The sequence below is a fragment of the Sander lucioperca genome, chromosome 22, assembly GCF_008315115.2.
Source record: "Sander lucioperca isolate FBNREF2018 chromosome 22, SLUC_FBN_1.2, whole genome shotgun sequence".
In the NCBI taxonomy this organism is placed as follows: domain Eukaryota; kingdom Metazoa; phylum Chordata; class Actinopteri; order Perciformes; family Percidae; genus Sander; species Sander lucioperca.
This window is the reverse complement of record NC_050194.1, coordinates 15,615,731-15,639,614: the sequence shown is the minus strand read 5'-3', so window position 1 is coordinate 15,639,614 and position 23,884 is coordinate 15,615,731. Positions and strand designations below refer to the sequence as shown.

The following is a 23,884-nucleotide window of genomic DNA, read 5'->3' as shown; positions in this document are numbered from 1 at the left end:
ATTTACATACAACAGGATTGTCTCAACAGGATTGTTTGTAAGTAAAAGGTTTAACACAAAATAGCAGTTAACATTACCTTGTGTGCATCTGCCTCACTCTTTAGCTTGTTCTGGGCCCATTTGACCTTGATAAGATGCGAGTTGATCTCCTCCTTCAACTTTTCCACCTCTCGAGTCAACCTGCTAACCTCGCCTTCCTGAGAACAGAGAGAGATAGATGAAGCAGGAACAATATCAGAGGATAGGACAGAAAACAGATATTTGGCTGAGCTGAGATACTTGTTAATTAACTAGTCCTGATGTTCTTCCCCTGCTAATTCCCCAATATTTTTATGAAGCGTACAAGTTCCAAGTCGGACATCCAACATGGTTATAATGTGTCCAGATGCAAATTATACTAAATTCAATCAATTTACCACATAAAGCAAAATGCAATAGGTTCAAATGGATACATCAAAACAACTGTACCACTTAGAAAATGTTTACTTTTATCAGAGGCTAATTTTTTTGAAGATCAATGCAAATAAAACAGTAAGCAGAGATGTTATTGAGCCTTTATGTGCTGATATTAACAGTTTGGAAAATAAGAACTCTTTAACAAGGCCCCTAAAACTGACAGTAGTAGTATCTACCTTAGCATCATACAGCTGTTGCAGCCGACCTTTCTCCTGAGCCAGCTGGTTTCCTCGGAGGGCCTGGCGGTCTACCTCCTTGGTGGCTTCCCTCAGACTCTTCTCCAAACTCTCCTTATCCCGCCTCAGGTCCAGGGCCTCTTTCTCCCCCCGCACATATTTCATCACCATGGCCTCCTTCTCTTGGCGTGCCTCATCACACTTCTTGTTCACCTGAGATGGTTGTTTATGTCATTAAATAGGTTAAAATAATTTCCCACACTTCAGTCACTGAGCTGCTGCTTGTACTGATCCTTAAGAGGATCAGAAGAAAGTGATGTTTCCTTTTAGGAATACCTAAAGGGAGATGGCTGGGGGAAAAGTGTGGGGGCTTCTCTACTTAGCCTGCTGCAACTTCAGCCTGGACTGGCACAAGTAATAAAAAATGGACAGTTGGATAGATAGGACAATCCTGCATTGCAGTGTAGATGGAAAACAAAACTGCTGAGTGACTGTACGACTATCATCTTGTCAACCTTTTACAAATGAAGCTGACGTGCTTCCCCTTGTCAGCAATGTTAAAAAGTTAATTTCCTGTTGCATTATTTCACTGTATAATATGGTGTATTATTGAAGTACAAATAAAGTAATGCACCCACACTTTCTTAATCCCATATTTTGCTTACTAGGGCTGAAAGTAACAATTATGTACATTATCGATCCTCCTTTCATTATCCTAGCACTTTTAAGACCAGGGCACAGTGTGGTACAAACTACTGGTCTCACACCTGTGTGTGTTCATTCCTCATGCCAATGAGATGCTCATGTGCCATTTCTTAGCTTGTCAGTTGACAGTTTTTATGTACAATCTTCACTGCATGCGCTTACAAGCTGGACTTTTAGGAGAGCAAGAGAAGGAGGGAGAAACTGTATAAGAGTTGTTGTGTGTGTTTGTTTTTAACAATACAACTTAATAAAAAAAAACAGGTATAGCACATTTTATGCATCAGGCATCATAACAAAAAGAGTAAGTTAAAAGAAATGATTATTTAGGTGGCACAGAGTTTCTATAAAATAACCGGGTCACCATCTTAATACAAGGGAGGACTGATATAAGGGAAAGGCTTAAAAGACACAACTACCTCTTATTGTTCACTGAACAGTGAAATTAAAAATTGTGAAGTATAACAAAACTGTCAAGAGAAAAGTGCCCTACATGGTTTCAACCAGGTGTGGAAACTATCAGATGAAAAATGTGCTCTCCTGCACTATTCGCTTAACAAGTGATTACATCTGCAATAACGAGTTTGGTGTGCAAAGACCTTGACTGTTCAGTGGCTAGTTTTGTGCAAACATCGTCAAAGAAACATGTCTGGCAAAAACTAGTGTACTGTGTTTTTGGCCAGTTGTGAGTTACCTTTATATCAGTTACTTTAGCAATAATTTAAATCAAAAGATGAAAACATTTATTTGTGTAAAGTGGTACAAGTTATTCAATGACTCAGTTTATAGATTGAGGTACTCCAGATGCTGTAGAAGGAGATACTCAGGCTACAGTTTGTCTGATAGTGACATTACAACACAAACCAAAAATGTGGATGTAAATGCAAATCTTTTAGTACATTTCAGACAACTGATTCTTGTCTCTGAACTCTCTCAATTAAACATTAAAAATCCATTATCTTGTATACATATTGTATAAATACACTTATTGTTTTGTATGTTGATGATGAGTGTTGTGGTATAAAATGTCTTCATTAACTGTCTGCTGTTCATTTCTCTCCGACAAGCTCTGTGGACATCTGTGACCACGGGAGCTGTAGTCTGAGCTCATGTCAATACATCAATAATACTCACACCGAGTATCCTGTACCATCTTATGTCAAATGTACAGTATATCCCCAAGTATCCCTCAACTGTTTGGTTGTCATTTCTGTAACAACAAAAAAAAAAAAAAAAAAACCTAGAAAAAAACTACCCATAGCATTTTTTCATTGTGAGTTAAAGGTGCTCTAAACGATCACACATTTTTTAGGCTACAACATTTTTTGTCACATACAGCAAATATCTCCTCACTATCCGCAGCTGCCTGTCCCCTGAACACACTGTAAAAAAACACGGTCTCTGTAGACAGCCCAGGCTCCACAAACAGCAACAAAAACAAACTGCGCCAACCTGCACCACGAAACATAACAAACAGTGTTCCAGCCAATAACTGACAAGAAGGATTTGGGGGTGGGGTTGGGGGGTTAGTGCACGGAAGGGAGGGGACGGGATGAGGAGGAGGGAGGGGCGAGCTAGCCTCCGTTTTGTTTGACAATACTTTGAACGTCAACAAGAAGTGACGTCACCCAACATCGCTAAGAGCACCTTTAAGTGACAAACTCGGGCTGTGTTCCATTAGTGTTTCAACATGCCCTAGTTCACTTTCCCTAAGCACTTGCCCTTAGGAGAATCCCCACTGCTATCTTTAGTGTCATTCCATTTGTCTGAAAAATTGAAGTGAACTTGGTGAGGTCGACCCTTGGAGGGCTGAGGGAGCGAGTGAACAATGATGGTCACTCCAGAGGTGGATATCACCCACAATGCATTGCAGTTATGCATTTGGTGCAAGAAAATACATCCTCGGTTAGGTGTCAGTCATGTACAACCGCTAAAACTCCTGTTGCTGACCACTAAAGAAGGGGACGATGAATAAATTGGATAAATACATTTAGATTTTTTAGTTTCCTCATCGATAGCTTGATATTTTACTGAAACAGGTAATATAACTATCAGTTAATATGTAGCCTACTTTAAACGTTTTATTTACTAGATAGTTGTATGTGTGATTTCTTTATTTCCAACATTATCTGTAAATGTAGGGAAGAAATTCTGTTTTTGTGAAATATAGCCTATATATTAATATGATTAATCATGATACACAAACTTTTTAAATCAGAATAATCTCATGCAGCTGGTTAACAAGCCTCATTGAAATGAGTCTGCAGGTATTTATATTTATAATAAATAAGTATTTTTTTTTTATAAATAAAGCGCCTTTCATACATGAAATACTTTACAATAAGGAAATTGCATGACATAAGCAGACATAAAATGAACATAAAAACAGGGATAGAATGCGATAATTAATTAAAAAAAAATACGATCAAAAATAAGACACACTTGAAGCAGTAGTAATAAGCCTACAACTGGCGGTCGATTCAAAAAGTTGGCGCTGAAAGTGAACAAGGGCAGGTGCTTTCCATTTCAATCCCTCTGCTCTCAAGGAGGGCATGTTAAAACACTGATGAAAGGTCACAAAATAAGGTACTGTAGCAGCCTAAAATGGAACAAGGCCAAACATGCAAATAAGAGTCAGACTGGGGCAAAACCAAGTTGCTGGACAAGCTTATCAAAGACCCTCACAGTATTTGGGTACCAGTTATACCTGTTCAAGCCTGTGGGACATCTCCTTATGCATGTGCTGGAGGGCAGCCTTAGCTGCCTGGTCCTGGTGAATTAGTTTATCCCGCGACTCCTTAAGTTCTTTCAGCAGCTCCTCCACCCTGCCCTCCAACTGCAGAAACAGGGAGTATACAGGGTAAGCAGCATGTAAGCCTTGGGCCACAACTGGGCAAACCTGCTTCACAGGATGACACCTGACAAAATGTTGGGAGGCAAGATATACAGCACATTAAGAGGAAGGCAGTTTGCCATTGTTTCAGTCCTCAAAATCAGAGACTTTTACTGGAAAGACAGGACAAAAAAGATAAGCCTAAACTAATTATATATGATGGTTGGAGAGAAAAGCATGCATTGTGTGCACGTCATAAAAATCCCTCCTACACCCTTCTGGCTACACAATGCCTAAACAAACGCTGTTACCAAGAAAGAATGCATCAATTGTTGTTCTGTCTATGGCAATAGCAATACTAGTCCAGATCCAATGAACAGAGAACTACTTGTGTTTTGGTGTGTTAGATGGATGGTAAGCTTTGTAAATCAAAGCATAGGACACACACACACACACAAAAAGGACACAGGATGTTGAAAAAGCTGGTCGAGAGCAATACTCTGATAAGCCATCAGTGTTTAAGGCTGCTGTGGAGCAAAGTTGTTTCTTTTTAAGATGTGACAGTACCGAACACAAAACATTATACAGCAAAAATTTAAAAATTTGATCACAATTAGCAGAAGTCAATGTCCGCCACAGGCAGGCAGTCCGACAAAACATTGCAGAGGAGCACTTCCTTGTTGATGACAAACATATGGTAAATAGGCTTCCATTGTTTTCAAAAAACAGATTAAAAATAGCTTGGAGAGACATGCAGGACAAACAATATGCTTGTTTTCGACCAAGGGATAGATACAGACAACATAACTTGGGTTTGTGCTCCAAAACAGTCAGTGCCATTTGACCATGAACATTAGATCATAGATGATGAAACCAACCTTTTTAATAGTGGCCATGTGCTGCTTTTCTGTTTCTGCCCTCTTTTTCAGCTCTTCTCTCATGTTGTCCTTCTCTGAACAAATACCCAGGATCAGCTCCTGATGCCTCTTGTTCTCCTCAAGCAGCCTATATACACAGAAGCACCACACACACAAAATCATAAACTACCAATTCAGGTCAAGTCCACACAAAGTACTGAAGAATTTAGACCGTTGTTATTTAGGCTAGAAGAAAGAGCAAAATATGAAAATGTGTGTGTCATTCTGTGTCATTTAGCCAAAAAGTCCAGTTTCACTACCACAATAAAACTGCTTGGAATTTAAAACAATTATTCTTGTGTACCAGTTTTAATTAAGACAGATTTAATACAACTAAGGTGAAAGAAAAAGAAAAAGAATTAGAAAGTATGTTAATCTCTTGCTAAACTGACCCACTACAATGGAAGCTAAGTACTGTACAAATAGCAGTTTAAAATGAAGTGATTAGGGTGGCCTAGTACACCATCAGCTAGTCTAGGCAGCAGATAAAGCAGAGACATTGATTCATCTAATAAACTGACAACATACTGCATCCATTTGAACTGATGAAATAGCAGTTTACCTCTGAATAGATTTCTCCTGCTGTGCATACTTGAATTGCACACACTTCTCAAAGACCACCATGCAGCCCTCTTGGTCTGTAGGGAGACCATTGACAGGTGGGCTCTCTTTCTTCTCACCTCCACGTCCCCCCTCAGGCAGCTGAAAAGCCAACAGCTCTGACTCTAGCTCATCCAGCAGTGACTCCTGTGACAGCGAGCGCTGGATCTGAGAGATGAGCTTTCGGCTGCAATCAGTGTCATACGGACTTGACAAGGCATGTGAGGGGGCTGAGGTGTTAGCACTGGTTTGTGGGCTGGAAACAAGGGAGGAGCCAACAGTCTCTGAACTGGGGGTAGAAGGTCCATTACAGAACCCAGAGGAGGTTGTCGAGTCGGTGGGGGAGTTTTTGGAAGTGGATGATGGACTCTCAGCTGATCCACTATCATCAGCAGGCGATGGCTCTGTGGGACAATTTGTAACCAAGACTGATGGCTGCTCATTGCTGTTTGGAGTGGTGGAATGAGAATCCTTCCCTTTATCAAAAGTCAATAAGGTTTCTATTGTCCCTTCAAGAACAGAAGGAGAGCTTTCTACCACATCATCCAAAGTGGTGACTGGGCCAGCCTCATTTGAAAGTGAAGGGATCCTGCCTTCCTTTGAAACTGTATTGTTATTACAGCCGTCATCAGCATCCAGCTCTCTCCCCTCTACATGTTCCTGACTGCATGTTGGAGCTTCCGACTTTGTCTTTATCTCTGTCTGGACATCTGTCGTAGTCTTGATTAATTTACTGTCAAGCTCTGCTTCATCCTTTGCCTGACTGACCTTTTCTGCCTCATCTGCACTGTTGTAAGAGGTTTGTTGCTCCTCTTCTATGTTAGATGTGCTGTTATGAGGTTGATTCACCAGTTGCAATCCCTCCAACACAGATTCAACCTCCGATCCTTCCATCATGTGTGTATCTGAGGCAGGACCAGGCTGTTCCATGGACCCTCTGGTTTAAATCTGCCAGAGACAGATGGAGAAGCAGACACAGAGAGGAGAGGCAGACCGAGTTGGGGCAAAGACAAAAAAAATGGTTTGGGTTTTCATACATTGTCTGACAACAGTTTTTCTGTGAACAGCCTATAATTCCTGGATGTTACTAATACAGCAGCCCTGTGCTTTTTGCGTGGTGTTCCTTTCTGGTCATTAGGTACAATCTTGACTTTGTGTTGAGCCAGGAAAATCCCTGCCAATGCCGAGGAATAAGCTTCATATCTGTTACCAAAAGGATCACATAACTCAAAGACATGCCCAACAGACACACTAAGAGGTGTGGCCCTCTCAACACCTGTTACATTGTTACACTTGTGGGCGTGTGGCACAGTACGTCATATAACTAACATAGGTATTCAAGATTATTACACAGCCTCACTGCATTCATCTTAAAAGTGTATCATCAATTCATTTACAAGTGATGGTAAAACACACTTATGACAATTAAGGACTGTACAATGTTTGACTTGAATTTAAAGTGTACAACTTTTCTACTAACAGTGTCTAATATTAAGAAATATAAAAACACAATACAACATCTAAGGGCTGGTACATGGTGAACACATGGATCAGTTCTCGTGTTTACTTTTGAGAATAAGAAATACAACCTTTTTGGGTCAGCTTGATGACACTTTTCTTGAAAATTAACCAACCGCTGCTCACTTAAGGCAGGTAAAAAGGTAATGGACAAAGTAGGCCCTGTCTCAGTCTGAAACATTCAGTCATGGCTTGAACCTCTTAAATTAAATATTCAGCAGTTAAACATTATTCCCTTGGACTGAGAATTGCTTTGTCAGCATCTACTGTGTTGTTAATCACTGACAGTTGACTGAGAATAGCTGGAAGCGATGTAATCTTTAGTACAGCTCTCTGAGTTGTTGAAAGATGATATGTTACACCATGTTTCCTGACCCAACATCCCCCCAGCACCATTTTCCATACCTCTTTCAATACCATCTTATCCGCACAGTTGCCCCACGTCTGCCGTATTACACACTTGGGGATCGTAATTTTACTTACAATTAAAACCTGGAAGACTTGTGCTTTCCACCATCACATAGATCAAAACAATCAAGCTTCTCGAGTTAAGCAGTGAAAGCACAAACCGATAAAACACACACAATGGCGTTGATGCTCTTGCGACAGGTGTCATAAGAACACTGTCAAAAGTAGTTAACGTAATGGCAGTAGCGAGTCTTATTAAAAGACAGCCTTTAGCTGGAGCATGCATCGGGTTGGTTAATGTGTAGTTAGCAAGAAGCACGCCGATGTGCCATCTGTATTTACTGCCGTTTTATTAACACTTCGGGCCATTGAACATTAGCCTACCAACACTGACTTAATCGTGCTAGCTGCTTAGTTAACACTGCATGGCATTATGATCGCACCTTACCTAACGTAAACGTACAACACAAACGTAAAAATGAATGGTTCGAATAGATTAAGAGCATAACTGCAGACTGACATTTTATACTATGGAGGCACTGCTTTCTTTAGCTAGCTAGCTAAGCTAACGATGATAAGAGAGGCGTTAGCTAGCCACAAGCACAATCCGCTTACACTGTAACGTTAGCTAGCGTAGCTAACGCCAACATTAGCGTCTAACATAAATGACAAATAAAGCTTAATAAACATGGTTAGATTTTCACCCACCGAATGCGGAAAGCCCATGGTGTAGTTCAATTCGGAGAGAACCCAGACAAGAGATAACTTTGGGCTCTCTGCCTTACCAGCTGATAGCCCCAACAAGTCACTTTGATATGACACATCAACAAATATGGCCACTGCGGGAGAAACGATGAAGCGATATAAACCAATGACGGGCCGGTGAGAAATGACGTCAGTGTAACGTTAACACACGACAGATACACCTTCACCCATTGATATACGATATATATATATGCACCTTTACCTAAATGGAATGTTATACCAAACATAAACACACATACACCAGTAAACCACATTAAACATCACACATATGTCTCGTATTAATATGAGATAGTGTAGCGGGTATATGTTGCCAAGTTGATACCAATTCCAAAACTAAACTTTTCCCCAACCCTTATAATGTTTAATGTAGCCTAAACCCTCAGTGTTTGAATAAATTGTTATTTCTGTCATTATTATATATTATATTTGTTGCAATATGCTTGTTATTGACAGTGATTGCTGCATTCTGCCTTTTGAACACCACAGGCCCTTTAGCTGATACCTTGTTAGCAGACTTTGTGTTTTGTTGAAATAAAGAAAGAAAAACAGGGAAAAAAAGCATTTTCTGTACAGTTACTGTATGTGGCATCCACACAATGTCATATTTGACTTATATTTGACTCAAATGCAATTAATTAAGTCAGTGTGCATTGTGCAATAACCAAGGCAGTGAGCCAGCATCCAATGCACAGACAGACATGATCACTTATAATATTTTCAAGAAACTAAGGTCCCCACAGCTCGGGCAAATGAAAGGCAATTATGATACTAATGTCCCAGGTCAATACTGAAACCCACTACATATAATTAGTCTTAAAGAATGTGTCTTTATTCTTGGGACAGAAGCAGAAGTTGAGAATTACGGTAATTTCATTCTGCCCTTGACCTATCCGCAATTGAGGCTACTGCGCATGTGCAACACACTTTACCTCTACCATCAACACGTGCACACAGGTAAAATGCAATATTAAACCATAAAGTACAGATATAGTCATTTGTTTTGGTTTATTTATTCAGTTATCTCGTAATATAACATTATTTAAGTATGTTTTTGTAAGTTTTGTATTTGTCGCCGTTTGCTTTGGCTTGCTAACTTTAGTTAACGTTAACTTAGCCAGCTAACATCAATCACCGTCAAGTGTAATATAATCGTTAGCTGCTTCGGCGCTGATTAGCTAGCTAAGAATGCAGTACTTTTTATTTGTAAAACGACATTTTGTGCACTTTTCAATATATTTCAATTAACTCTGACTAAGTCTGACTTTACATAGTATTTATAACATTCACAGCTGCCACCATGTACCGCTCATTTTCTCCAAACCTGGTTCGACCTAACCAGCCCTTGAGGAAACCATCATCGACCCCCGTGGCTCTTATTACCGCATTGCCTTCTCCAAGACATCCAACCATGCCCAATGCAACACCTGTGCGCCCCGCCTCAGGCGCCATTGGAGACGGTAAATCAATGCCATCATTCGCTGATCGTTCATTACCGGACACACCTGCCTGGCATACCAGCAATACAATGCTAATCCTAGAACATGGCAATATTATTAGCCACTACCTCAGACCTTAGCTACATTCCACGATGTTCATTCCTCCTCTTTTATTTTTTGCAGGAATCAGCAGGGATCAATCTGCAGTATGTAACACACTTGCAGTTATTCATAATTGGAAAACCAATGTGTTCTGCTGAACATTGACATTTTTCAAGTATTTTCTGTCTTCATAGGTGTTAGGATCCATACCACCAGCGCTGACTGTATACTTCTGCAACTTCTGTGGTCAGCAAGGTAATATTGTCGCCATTAAAGTCGCACAACTCCATGTGAAGGGCATATGTAAAGTTCCTGCAGCCTTGCACCATGGAGTGCCAACAGTATACAAGTTTTTATCCACCTGCCATTAAATAACTGATGAGAATCAACCTGAAAGGCAAATTCTGAAACATTTACATTATGATTATTAATGAGCAGATTCACATCAAATGTATATTTTGGGTTTTTTGGCATTACCAAAACTGGTCCCACATCAGAGTGGCTTTGCTAAGATACAGTTTTGGAGCGTTCCATTCTCCAAAAAATCGTACTTATAGACTCATGGAGGACATAATGCTGACAAGCTGTTAAGATTGTCTTCAGATCATGTGTGTTATATTACCTATGGCAAGATGTTTTCTGGTGAAAGGCATATTGATAATGATAACATGCAAATGTGAAGGCAAATCAATTGCAATATTTAAGACCCTATTAGATAAATAAACATTTATAAAAGTGAAAATATAAAAAAGATCATGGAGTGTGCCATGCCTTTTATGTAATGATTTTAAACTAGTACAGTGCCTGTTCAAAATATGCCTGTTTGGAACGGCCGTTGCTTGGCCTGTGGTATTGCTACTTGTAGCATTCTCCAGAACCAAATTGTACTCCAAAATTACTTACAGAAGGAACCCAAACCACTTAATATGCAACTCCACTGTATAGCCTACTACTGATTTACAGTGTACTTCTACATCAGAGGAAGACATTATACTACTACCTTTACGAGAGAGAGAGAGAGAGAGAGAGAGAGAGAGAGAGAGAGTGAGAGTGAGAGTTTTTGTTCAACTACATTTTAGTGTTGTCTTTATCGTTAACGATATTGCATGCTGATATTGCCACAGTCAGCGTTTAATGACGGTGGTGCTGTGTCGTCTAGTCATTATCATTAACAAATTTAATACTTCAGCAGAGGTGTTCATTTCCAAGCAGGCTTAGTGGCTTGATGGTTAACGTTGAAGAATAGATTTAATTGCGGTTGTATTTTGCCGACAGTAATTAGTTATTAGCAGTCCACTTAATTAACGGACCCAGGGTGAGTCTGATGAAAACGGCTGTCTTTGCCTGGTCAGCTCCAATATAGTCTCGCATTTACAGCTCACAGCAACTTAATACGATATAGTGTCTGGCTTTTGTTTGATATTTAGTGTTGGCAAAATGGCTTTTTATTGAGTTTCCTCTTAGCGAAATGCTGTAAAGGAATTTAAGCTGGGCTTTTATTATGAAGGGTAGACACGGAAGAGCCAGTGTTATGGTATGCCTTTTTTTCCTCTTAAACTTTTTCATCATGATGTTCCTGTCAGCTATCTGCTCGTGCTCCTGGAAAATGAAGAAAAGTTAGCTTGGCCATCATGTAATGTTGGAAGCAGTAAAAGTGTATTCACTTGACAGGAAATTTTCGGTGCAAGCGCTGCAAGAAGACTCCTTACTGCTCTGTGGTGTGTCAGACAGAAGACTGGAAGGCACACAGACACATGTGCAAGTCCATTGATCTAGAACCTGAAAAGTAAGATGCGTAGACCCTGACTACCATTAACTGTCAGCTGTGATAATATTTAATACCAACAAAAAACAATCACTGTGATTCACCAGTCAGGAATTTAATAGACAAAGTGCACTCACTTGTTTCTTTTAATTTAAGAGAGACAACTAAGGAAACAACAGCTTTGCTGGTGACAGGAGACGGAGCCGGCCCGGTTGAGTCTAAGGTAATTGCAGTGATTTGGAGATCTTCTTATGCAAGTAAAAAGTCAAGCTTAACATTTAAAAGTTTGAAATAACGCAATGTAAAGGATTTGTGGTCAATGTTTTGTCATCCATGTTTAACCTCTGTTTATTGAAGCACGGTGATGCATCCAGCCTCCAGAGGGTCTATTTCAAGGACTTGCATATAACTAAAATCATTAAGGGAACAGACATCCAGGTACAACATTCCCAGTTTGCCTCAACTGTAAAGACTGATCTAGCCAACGTTATTTAATACGAACACGCAATGTCTTTTTGCTGTAATTATGTGTGGCTTTTAGGCATCTGTTGTAGAGTTCTACAGCCCTGGCAGGTTTTTTCTCGTTGCCCAAAGTCCTGAGCTGCTGGAAGCTCTGCAGTACATCAGCACAGAGCTTCAGAAAACTAACAGCTGCCCATCAATGAGGACATATGTACCACATGTTGGTGAGGTTTGCGCGGTTCAGTTCTCCTGTGATCTGGTGAGCAGAGGTCTTCTCAAGCAATTTGATAAGAGACGCATGTTTTAATATGCACATTGGCTCAGTTCTTGACAGTGCCACTTTGTGTGTTTGCCTTTATTTTGTGTTTAGAACTGGTACCGAGGCCTGGTCCAGACTTTAGCTGCTGACCAGAAGACGGCTAATATCCTTTACATTGACTTTGGCAATGAAGAGGATGTACCTGTGGATAGGATCAAGCCCCTGGCTGCTAATATCCAGCCATTTTGTCCATGCGTGAGTGCATATTCACACCACTCAACTTATTTTGTTTATTTTTTTAAGCATGGTAATGATAACACACTCCCACTACATAACATTCACGCCGACAGTTTGCAGTGTCTTGCATGATGACACTAGCACTTGCATCTATTACTTCCAGGCAATGGAGTGCCATATCGCTGGGGTGGTCCCAGTGACTGGCAACTGGTCAGGCGAGTGCCGTATATCAGTGAAACAGCTGTTGGCCGGCAAGATTGTGACTGTTAGACTGGTGGAATCACTAGAAAATGGCCGCATCCATGCTGTGGATATCCTGCTTTCCATGGGTAGGTTATCTTGAGTTGGGAATGCTGAAAAACATGTTTATGATGGGAAATGTGTCATTTGTGACAGGAATACAATCCTTGTATCCTTTATACAGATAAAGGATTTGCCGAAGTTTGAAGCCATAAAGACAATTCTCTACCTGTCTTTTAGGAAAGAAGTTGAGCACTTTCCTCCTTGAGCACGGTTATGCAGCAGAAGAAACAGTCAACGAAACACCAACTCAGCAAAAAATAAGTAAGCCATATGTACTTAACCATCCCATCTGAAATCAGACTGCAGACCAGGGCTGTGACAAAGAAGTTTGCTGAAATATGTATTACACAGGTGCCTGTTTTCAGGTATTGAAAGTCATGAAGGTAATTTAATTTATATCCAAAGATTTTACAGGAACCCTGGCAACACGTAATGGGATTTTTCAGCATCTGATTTGTTGCATTGCAACCAATATTTAGAGCAATGCAAGATATCAAGATATCTATATATCTGTATATCTATCTATATATAGGTGTCTTGCATTATACAATATTTTTTATATATATTTCTTTTTTTCCTCAGATGCCATGGTAAGTGCATCCTTGGATAACTTCAGGCGTCTCTCCGATGGGAAGGATGACAACACCTGGGCTCAGCCACCAGAGCCACTGACACTGGCAGTAGGTGACTCCTTCTCTGTTGTGGTTACTCATCTTCAGTCACCCAATGAAATTATCGTACAGAAGGTGGAGAACGCTGGTAAGTAGCTTTTCATCTGGTACACGCAACTAAAACCTCTGGACTTTGACATGTATCTTTAACTTGAGAGCTTCTGGTTTACAGGAGTGATTCAGGAGTTGCAGCTGAAGCTGAGGGAACACTGCTGCCAGGCCCCAGCCCCCCACAACTTCAGGCCAGCCCCCAGCACAGTTTGCTGTGCCCAGTTCTCAGGTACAACACATACGTGCATATTGAGAATATATCACCCTTTAACACATTCCAGTATGTGACAGTTGGGTTATTGAGAATATGCGCAATTGATTATGCCATTTACTAAAGTAAAACTGTGTTTTTATTGTAGCCTAACAAGTGAATACATGACGCACACAAAGAGTTATTTGCCACAGGATTAGTGTATTCCTTTTTATAAATGCGTTTTCATGATTTGTAAATGCCTCAGGTTTGAAAGGTGCTCCAACTGACCAATTCAGATTCTGTGTGTATACATTTCTAAATTCAGCTTTTAAAACATGGTGTCATACAGTATAATATCAAATTAGTTTCTTTTTGATGACCTGCATTGTGAACCTAATCTAGCTCTGACCTCTGTGTTTCTTCTAGAGGACAAGCAGTGGTACAGGGCTAAAATTCTGGCTTATTCATCAGAGGAACGCGTCTGTGTCGGCTACCTTGATTTTGGCAACTCTGAGGAGGTGGATTTAGGCTACCTGCAGCCTATCAGCACTTCACTACTGGCCCTGCCCATGCAGGCTATGGCTTGTGGTCTTGCAGGTAGTATATGCGCTGTAAATCAAACTTTACCAAAGTTTGTTTGATGGATCTGCTTTGAGTCACAGGGCTGAATATTCTTTAATTGTTTTCTGCTGCTTTATTTTGTAGTGTCACCCAACTTTTCAAAAGAAAGCTACTCAAAAAACGCTTTACCTTATTGGTTATGTAGGACAGTATGTCACCAGGAGGTTGCCTTGCCTTCACTCTATAGTGTATAAAGTAACTTATTCTATTTTGGTACCTGAAAAATGTAGTTGTAATCTCAGATAGTTGAAAATGCCTTGACCTATACATTCCTTTTATTAGAGCAAATCTAGCCCTAATGCCCATGAAACTATTAACTTTTACAATAAACCTTTGAAAACGCACATCTGTGTCTTTCTGAAACGCGTTGTCTCACATCCTCTCAAGCATCTGTCGTTGGGCTCCATTCCAGGGGTGCAGCCTGTTGGGGAGAGCTGGTCAGAGGACTGCCTGCTGGCCCTGCAGCGAAGGGTATCGAACCGAATACTGCGCCTTGAGATCCAGGGAGCACATGAGGGCAAGGCTTTGGTGGCCATGATTGACGAGGCCAGTGATCCTCAGGCCAATGTAGCCGAGCTGTTGATCTCTGCTGGTTTCGCTGCACCTGCTCCTCCTCCTGTTCCCACCAGCAGTGACCAGCAGGCTGACGAGACAGCAACTGTTCCTGCGGAACCACATGGTGGTAAGTGACTAACATTAAATTACTTAATTATAATTACATTAAAATTATATCCAGTTCTCTATCTAAAACATAGCGGGGGAGAAAATTCTCAAATCGAAGCAGTGATTGACCCTTTTGGGTGTTTAACAATGATGATGACTGCCTCTACCTTTTCAGGATATTGTATGTTAGGGTAATGTTAGTTTAACTGAAATGTCACTTGAGTCATTCTATCAAATGTACCTACCATAGTCTTAATTAGAGAATTTTATGACTAACTTTATATTTTTTTCTTTAAAATACATTGTTCAAGTGGGAAGATAGTAAGGCCTAAATCTTATGTAATGCTTTTCAGTACCGGCCCCAGCCTGTGAGCCTCTGGTGTGGTCTTGTAGTGAGCTTCCATGTGACGGCCAGACAGTGGCACTGCTGGCCAGTGTTTTGGAGAACCCTCAAGAGTTTTACTGCCGGATCAACAATCCCACAGGTATAGTTGTTTCTTCTGCCTAGATTAATTATTTTAAGTATTTAATTCTTTGCACTTCCAGAATAATGCAAGTAACTTGAAAAGCTATGGGAAAAACTGCATTGTGTATATTATAGGTTCTATTGTTTTTTGTTATATTCCTTTTTATAATTTATTGATTTATATTAATATGGTTATGGTAATTTCAGATGTCCACATAAGACTTGATTTTTCTATTTTAATACTTAATTGTGACCTTTTCTCATTTCATGCTTGTCAGACCATCAGCGGCTGATAGAGCTCGGGGCTGAGTTGAAACAGCATTGTGCGGCAGAGGCCTCACCTTTTGTGCCCAAAGTGGGGGAGCCCTGTTGTGCCATGTTTCCAGGTGAGATTATTTAACGTACCACTGGTTGTTATAAACACTGTTGACAAATGGAACTGTTTCCTAACAGCCTTGATCAGATGGCATTCAGGATTATTTGTGTTCTTCTTGTTTTGGGGGATTTAGTTGTACATAATGTGCTTTTTGCTCCCCAGGTGATAAAGAGTGGTATCGGGCTATGGTAAACGAGCTGTCTGAAGACGTGTCTGTAAACTTCGTGGACTATGGTTATAGCATGAAAGTGGAAAAGGACCACATTCGATCCATTACACCCCGACTCCTGAATCTACCCTTCCAGGCAATTCGCTGCTGGCTCACAGGTGTGTGTGTGTGTGTGTGAGAATAAAAGGGGCATTCAACTTTGCAACATTATGCGTCTTACAAAGTGTGTATGTTTGGAATCAGGTGTGGAGCCCCTGGGATCAGAGTGGAGCAGTGAAGCCCTGCTGTGGTTCCAGAGTCTGGTGGATGGCAAGCAGCTCTCTGCACGTGTCCTTTGTGCCACTGAACAAGGCTATGGTGTGGAGCTAGAGAGCAAAGGGCAGAATGTGGCAGCTGCCCTCATTTCTGCGCAACTAGCCAAAGTTCCTGGAGCGGTTCCCAAAGAGACACATGCAACCACAGGCTCTGAACACAAACACCAAGAGAACATACAGGAAAATGAAAACAGCCAAATGCATGTGCAAGCCTCCGACCAGACAGGAATCAGTTCCAAAAAGATGCCAACAGAGGGTCATTCTGCAGTGCCATCAGAAGGTCTGCAAGAATAGAGGTGTTCTTAACATGAAATGCAATGGTTTATGTTTTTAAGGAGCCCAGTTGAAATAGTGTGTTGTAATCTTGTTTCAGCCCCATCTTTTCCAGTGGACTGGAAGACAGTGGAGCTGCCTCTCAACGACACCTTTCAGCCTTGCATTGCAGCTGTCACGAGTCCTTCCCTCTTCTACCTGCTCGTTCCTAGCCAGGGTCAGAACACTCGGTTTGCACAAATGGTGAAAATGTGATACTCCTTCCTGTTGTAATTTCAGTGTGTTCTTGTGCAGTGGACCAGCAGAAGCTTCAGGAGGTGATGATGGAGCTGGTTGCCTATTGCAGCAACATTCGTGCTTGTTTATCCTCCACTGTCCTGAGCAGACCAGTTCCTGGGGCTGCCTGCTGTGCCCAGTTCTCTGGTGAGGAACACTTAATACTCCATAAATACATTCTGTACATCATAAAAAAAAATAGGTCCAGAGATGAACTTCAATTTGTATTCCTTCTATCACAATGCCAGATAGACATAAAGTGTATGTCCAAAATGTAACACACACTGCTATAGCATGCAGCTCTTCTTAAAGCAACAACGTACATTGTTAAACCATCAAAGCTTTTGAAGAGGCAGGTAGCGAACAGTAACAAGGAAACAGACAATAGATGCGAAGCTCTCTGCACTACTGTAGACGCAAATTGAGTGAGTGAGCAAGACTAGTTCAGTGTTTGTGAGCATTGCCATGACCCTTAAAACCACTAGGTGTCAGACAGGTAATTACAAGTGAGTAACTGTGAACAAGCTTCTGAATTCATGGTGCTTCACATCCTAACAAGATTTTAAGTGTCATTTTTACAATGGATAACAAAAAAGTTAGTAAATGCAACTTCAAATTTAGCCATGCATAATGGCTAACAATAATGTTGAAAAATCATATTGATATATCTAGACTTTTGGTAAACACTATTTTTTGCTTTTATGCTAAAACAATGTAATCTTATTTGAGAAAATGTATGTGACAAAAGATTACAGTTGAGTAGGTGGATTAGTCAACATCGTGGTTTATAAGGAAATTGCATCCAGAGTTTGATAGATACTGTCAGCAGGGGAAAGCCCCATCGCTCAGGCAGTATCATTCCCACACATCGTTTGATTACAGGCCAAGAGACCATATGAGGACAGACCAGCTGATCCATCATTCACTCAGAGGAAACACAGACACAATCTGCCACCATGAATTCCATTCTCTCATTCTTACATCCAGTTTTTATGTTCGCTCTCTGTTCTTGAGACCCCACCTGCAGTTGTTGCCCCTGCAGACCTAAGCTGGTAATTTGGTGTCTGCTAGTAGATATAATTACACAGCGTGTGCTGCAGAGCGTAGGAGCGGCTCCTCTGTAAACACAGTATGCAAGAAGGAGACTATAGCGTGGCATACATTCCGCAGCTCAGTTAACAACAGGGTCTGTTTTAATGGAGTTTTCAGTGCTGTCTGTAGGTTTGTAGCTGGTAAAGGCTCATCTATTTTTAAGGGCAGCTTTGTAGGTAGTCATATTTGTCATCTCTTAAAGGGTTGATTCAAGGCTATTTGAATCTGAACTTAAGACATTTTCTGCATGTTGTTGACTTTAGACATTGCCTCTAAATCAGGGGTCTCAAACTCAAATGAGCTGGGGGCCACTGCTGCCAACATCATCTGATTGGAGGGCCATGTCAGTGTTCAAGAATAATACAAAAAAAGAACGGATATTTCTGAAAGTGCAGTTTTTTTAGTTTTTTTTTTAAATACTGTATAACACAAAACCGCAAGCAAAGTGCAAGTCTTTTTAGACACCTGTGCTAGCAACCTTAGCTTATAAATAAAATAATGATAAAATAAATATTAATACAAATTATAAAAACAAAGCATAAAAACAGGTATGTGTGTGATTCACACCAAATAAAAATATTTTCCTCTCATAACTTATTTAAACCTGGCAAGGAACTGATAAATGAAATACCAGAATGCATTACTTCTTGCTAACACAACAAATAACACTCAAACACAATTATACATTTGTATCCATATTTTAACTGTTCTTTAACTGTAAACTATTTATTTTAATTTATTGTATTTCCCTCAACAAACGAATCATCTTTGAGCCTATTTGTGCTTTATTTCTTGCCAGATACTTGGCAGCGCTTGTGCTCAAAAGTTGAGTCACATTTGCTCTAATGGCCGTTGCAGTTGAAACTCTGAGTACAGCTTCAAGATGGGCATCTGTAAGCCTTGATCTGTACTTGCTTTTGGTAAAGTTCATTGTTGAGAACAATTTCTCACACACATATGTACTTGCAAAAAGGCACAGTACATGACTGAAAACTCTGGACAGCTCTGGGAATGATGGAAGCAGCTCTCTCAGAAACATTCCAATCTTGTCTGCTTTTCCCTGTGCCTCTCTGAATTTAGCTTTTAGGTCACTGTTGCACTGCAAGTCAATAAGTTCATTTTGCAAAACACTGGGGACACTCTCCACATCAGCTGAGAAGGGGTATGCAAATAGCTGAAAGGTGTCCGGTGTACCTTTTTTAAAGTCCGCAAAACGTTCATCAAAGTTTTCCACAATCTCAGTTTTGTGGAGAAAGCTTTCACACTCTCATAGGCTGTTGTGATGAGCTGACCAGGGCCCTGCAACTTTAGGTTCAGGATGTTTAGTTCTTGTGTTATGTCCACAAGGAAAGCCAAATCCACTATCCATTTTGGATCATCAAGCTCTGGAATATCTAGCCTGCCATTTTCCATGAATCTCTTCACTTCAGCTCTTAACTCAAAAAAAATCTCTTCAACACGTTTCCCCTGCTTAGCCAGCGCACCTCAGTAAAGTACAGCACATCACCGTACGATGCCTCAATTTCTTCCAAAAAGGCCCGGAACTGGCGGTGTTGTAAACCTCTGGACCTGATATAATTAACACATTTCAGGACGACAGACATCACATGTTCAAAATTCAAGCATTTGCCACACTGTTGATGTATAATGCAGTGCAGAGCAATAGCTGGATCAGCATCTTCTTCCTTTCTCTGTACCAGCGCTACCAGTCCATTTTTCTTGCCTGTCATGGACGGTGCTCCATCAGTGGTAATGCCCATCAGTCTGTTCCACGGCAGACCAAGCCGCTCAATCGCACCGCACAGCTGCTGAAATGTCTTTTGCTGTGGTACGGCCATACATTGGACACAAACTCAGCAACTCTTCTGTCACCTCAAACTTGTCATGAACACCTCTGACGAAAATTGCTAGCTGAGTATTGTCCGTTTTGTCAGTACTTTCATCAAGCGCAACAGAGTACGCAATTAAACTGCGGGCTCTGTCCTGTAACTGTTTTATAGATGTTACCTGACAGTCCATTAATCCGCTCGGCCACAGTGTTTGCTGATAGAGAAACGTTGTTGAATAAGCTCTTTTCGGGACAGAGAATATCAGCAACTCGCAACATACAGTCCTTCACAAACTGCCCTTCGGTGAATGGTTTTCCCGCTTTGGCAATCAATTCACTGACCACATAGCTTGCTTCAACTGCAGCATCAGCGTCCTTACCGGCTTTGTGGAAAAGTTCTTGCTGGGATAGTAGTCCTTTTTGTAGCTGCTCGGCTCGTTATCTCCTGTCATCATCTCCCATGTATTTCTCATCTTGCTCGCCGTGTTTAATCGAATAATGACACCTGAGATTGTATTCCTTAAACAGCGAGTTTCTCTTTACATATGAGGCAGATCGCATTTCCACCAAACTCAACAAAAAAATATTGTGATTTCCATCTTTCTTGAAACTGTCTATGCTCGCTATCCACCTTTCTCTTGGGTTTTGAAAGCGACATACTTTCCCTCCTCGTCGTCGTCTTTGTGTCGTGAATTTCGTGTTGTTCCACACCTGCGCACTTCGTTTGCAATTATTTTGCATTTTCAAAATAAGTGTTTTTTAATGAAATTGTTTGTTTTTTTTATCTAAAATTAAATGTTTTTTTTATTATCTAAAAATGTATCTTAATTATTGTGGGGGTAAAAAAAAAATAATTAAAAAAAAAATACCCTCAAGGGCCGAATTACATTATTATTTTAACATCAAGTCGCGGGCCGGAAGTGGCCCGCTGGCCAGGAGTTTAAGACCCCTGCTCTAAATGAATAGAAAATATGTATTCTTATTTAGCCCATTTCGTAGATACATGAATACACAAACCGATCATGGCAGTAAAATACACAAAAAACAACTTCTGGAGGTTGTGACATGAAGGTAAACAGATATCCCTGTCAAAATCTAATAAGCATCTGTTGGTGCTCACAAAACTGCCAATAAATGGAATTAAAAACCCTGAACTTTTTTTTTTCAGCTGACAATAACTGGTACCGTGCAGTGGTCCTGGAGGTCGGTGACAATGAGATGAGTGTCATCTATGCAGATTACGGGAACAGTGAGAAGGTGCCATTCTCCCGTATCTTGCCCATCACCAAGCACCTGCTGCAGCTCCCCTTTCAGATCACTCGCTGCACCCTCACTGGTAAGACAAAGGGGACGTTATTTCTGTTCTCTGAAATTATTTTAAAGTTTCAAACAAGTGTTATTTGTAATCGCTCTTCCCCCCCCCCCTTTGTCCTCCGTTTCTAGGTAAGGAACACTTCCCTACAGAGTTGCCAGAGGAAGTGCTGCAGATGTTTCAAAGCCAGCTGTTGAATGGTGTCCTCGCCACTGTCCAGTCCTTCAATGGCTCTGTTAACGTGCTCTCACTCACTCTGCCCACTGAGAGGGGCGGGGGGCACCTCACCACCATGATCTTGGATGCGCTACAGGACCAGGCCAATAGTAATCCTTGCTCATCCACCACCCAGAATGCTGACCAAACTGACAGCACCACAGTTGTACATGACTGCCCCCCCCAACCCATGGTCATACCTGAAACCCAAAAGGGGCTGAAACATACAACTGCTACCACCGGCCTAACCATCCCAGAGCGGGAACCCCAGACTCCCCAGCAGAAGAAAAACACCTCTGCTGTGTCAGTCAATGGTTTGTTGTTGTTTTTTATATTTTGTTGCTTGTCTTTCCATGCATTATAAATTCAACAAAATATCCTAGCTATCCCAGTATTTTTTATATTCACAATTTGTGGTATGCATCATATTGCTTTACTTTAAGTGCTTAATTAGATTCAAAATACTGGAAAGAAGTGCAGCAAGTAATGATTATTTAAATCATTGGTTTAATCTATTCATTTTTACTGATTAATCATTGAATCTTCATAAAAAAAATCTAATAAAGAATTATCCATAATGGCTTACGAGTTATGGTAAGTGCTGAAACCAAGCAGCATTTGTACTGATATCTTGCTTTTTTCAGAAGATCCCGTTCAGGAGATAATTGCGCAAATGGAACCTCCATGCAAAATTGATACCAAAACTAACGGTATGTATGCTTTAAAACGAGAACAGTGATCTGCGACTGCCTAACTTAAAATGTTTTAAAACTTTTTATCACACTTTCGTTCTACAATTAGTTGGATGGTATAGCATTGACTTGGCTTTCTGTTTGAATTCCAGATCCTCAGGCCTCTAGCTGCTGCTGTCTGAACCTGACAACTAAGGTCAAAGCTGGCTTCACTGTTTTTGGAAAGCATCTTTGAACTTTAATTTTATAGAGCATTGTTTTTTAGTTTGTTAAGCTAGGAGTTAATGGCCAACGTTGACTTACATTGTTATGTCATACATGTTAAGAAATGGCTTGAGCAGTTGAAATTTGAAGTGCAAATGGATAACATTGTTTTTGTTACCTTTCACAGATTGACCACCTGGAACAGTTGGTGCAGCTGCAGCTTTCTCTCATCAAGCAGTTTGTGGGACAGACAAAATAAGATTTACCAATTACATAACTTTATAGTCTTGTTTGCCAACTTGTTAAAACCAAGCATGTTGTTTATTCTTCCAACCCTGTTTATTTAGAACAGGTTAACTCTGAATGTGGTCTCCAGACGCAGCCACACAGTTTGTAATTTTAATTTTGTCACCTTTAATGCCATCCAGCTTTTAATTTTGCTTTCTAGCTTTAATGTTGTGTCCTTATCCAGGACTTTTAGGTTTTTAACCTGTGGTTAAATTCCAGTGACTTTTATTTTTTAATATTTCTGGAGGTTTTCATAAAACACTTTAGGTTTGTGTAAGTTGGCAGAAAACTGTAACAAAAGATGATCAACCTCAATTATCATCTTATAATATATAATATTATATTATTATTATTATTATTATTATTATTAGTGTGTTTGTGTCTCCTGTAAGTGTGCTGTAGCATGCTGTGCTACCATCTGTTCCTTTGTTCAGTCCTAATCACCTGTTCAGGTGGGATGTCCAGCCTGATTGATTTATGTTTGACATGTTTCAGTTTTTACATAAAGGTTCTATGATTAACAGTGATTTAATTTGTGATGTTTTTGAGGGAATTTCTGTGGACATTTTTGCTTTAAAGCAAATAATAAATAAATATAGCAGCAAGCAGCAATCCAGGGTTCAAACCCTTTCTCAGTCAACAGAAGGAAGCAGCTCAAATGCCACAATTGAACCCGCAAGCAGCAACTTAAGAGTTTTTGATTGATGGTTGCCATGTTTTTTTGTACTAATCTTGCTAATTTATAGTAGAAATGTGCATCTCCGTCCGCCAATAGTATACCAAATTTGGTGCTGATTCAATTTGAAATCGAAAAAAAGTCTATTCACATTACTGTTTTTACATTATGCAAATTGGCAAAAAATCCATCATGATGGACTTTTATGGTCCAAGAGGTTTTTTTTGTGGAGCACCTTACATTTCAAGTCAATCGGATTCACGGTGTAAAGGGGGTGGCCTTTCCAAAATTTCATTTTTAGGTGTCAATTACAGCGCCACGATCTGGCCGATTAGGGTCATATTTCTTGGGAAGATTTGGCACATTTCCAGTTATTGGTCCAAGTTTTATGTCTAGTTTCGGGGATTTAACTCTAAAAATCATTGCTTTGTGATACATTCCTCCATTTTAGATCAAATAGACCTACAGAAGGAAACCTTTGCGTGCCAAATATGCTCTACAAATATATTGTATGGTATATTAATAGCCTATAAATCGGCTTTTATAGTCATTTAAAATGGTCAA

General features: G+C 40.3%; 2 protein-coding genes across 11 annotated transcripts in view; one reads left to right on the top strand and one right to left on the bottom strand.

Annotated features, from left to right (window-relative positions):
* Nucleotides 1–8,484, bottom strand: part of ccdc186 (coiled-coil domain-containing protein 186) — a 29,720-nt gene extending 21,236 nt beyond the window's left edge. For all 5 annotated transcript variants that reach the window (XR_004896348.1, XM_031315082.2, XM_031315083.2 and 2 more), the window contains exons 1-6: nucleotides 8,319–8,484; nucleotides 5,647–6,632; nucleotides 5,046–5,172; nucleotides 4,042–4,170; nucleotides 633–845; nucleotides 78–197 (exon numbers count right to left, since the gene is read on the bottom strand). Coding sequence is in view for 4 of the 5 variants with exons in the window: in XM_031315082.2 (XP_031170942.1) it covers nucleotides 78–197; nucleotides 633–845; nucleotides 4,042–4,170; nucleotides 5,046–5,172; nucleotides 5,647–6,614 (1,557 nt within the window). In the remaining variant the exon portion in view is untranslated. The remainder of the gene's footprint in view (nucleotides 1–77; nucleotides 198–632; nucleotides 846–4,041; nucleotides 4,171–5,045; nucleotides 5,173–5,646; nucleotides 6,633–8,318) is intronic.
* A 713-nt stretch (nucleotides 8,485–9,197) lies between these two features.
* On the top strand, nucleotides 9,198–22,933 carry tdrd1 (tudor domain containing 1). Of its 6 annotated transcripts, none has more exons than XR_004896405.1 (26): nucleotides 9,198–9,329; nucleotides 9,665–9,832; nucleotides 9,995–10,017; nucleotides 10,108–10,168; nucleotides 11,585–11,699; nucleotides 11,835–11,901; nucleotides 12,036–12,116; nucleotides 12,220–12,399; nucleotides 12,511–12,654; nucleotides 12,800–12,965; nucleotides 13,117–13,200; nucleotides 13,522–13,698; nucleotides 13,783–13,890; nucleotides 14,281–14,451; nucleotides 14,888–15,157; nucleotides 15,492–15,623; nucleotides 15,883–15,990; nucleotides 16,143–16,307; nucleotides 16,393–16,743; nucleotides 16,837–16,953; nucleotides 17,031–17,159; nucleotides 21,101–21,268; nucleotides 21,376–21,763; nucleotides 22,105–22,170; nucleotides 22,305–22,348; nucleotides 22,544–22,616. XR_004896405.1 is itself a non-coding variant. In XM_035997772.1 (26 exons), the coding sequence occupies exons 1-26, from the start codon at nucleotides 9,287–9,289 to the stop codon at nucleotides 22,613–22,615; spliced, it is 3,606 nt and encodes a 1,201-aa protein (XP_035853665.1). In that variant the 5' UTR covers nucleotides 9,198–9,286; the 3' UTR covers nucleotides 22,616–22,933. The 6 variants fall into 6 exon arrangements, 5 of the variants coding, with proteins under 5 accessions (XP_035853665.1, XP_035853664.1, XP_031171448.1 ...); XM_035997772.1 differs by having other exon boundaries at nucleotides 21,376–21,774; nucleotides 22,108–22,170; nucleotides 22,544–22,933; XM_035997771.1 differs by having other exon boundaries at nucleotides 14,888–15,154; nucleotides 21,376–21,774; nucleotides 22,544–22,615.
* The last annotated feature ends 951 nt before the right edge of the window (nucleotides 22,934–23,884 follow it).

What these genes read in the sequence shown, in the direction of transcription:
- tdrd1 (XM_031315588.2), top strand. Translation starts at nt 9,287, where the DNA reads ATGTGCAACACACTTTACCTCTACCATCAACACGTGCACACAG. An exon ending in TTAAGGGAACAGACATCCAG is followed by an intron (nt 12,117 to 12,219) that starts GTACAACATTCC and finishes TGTGGCTTTTAG; the next exon opens with GCATCTGTTGTAGAGTTCTA. An exon ending in TTGCTGTGCCCAGTTCTCAG is followed by an intron (nt 13,891 to 14,280) that starts GTACAACACATA and finishes TGTTTCTTCTAG; the next exon opens with AGGACAAGCAGTGGTACAGG.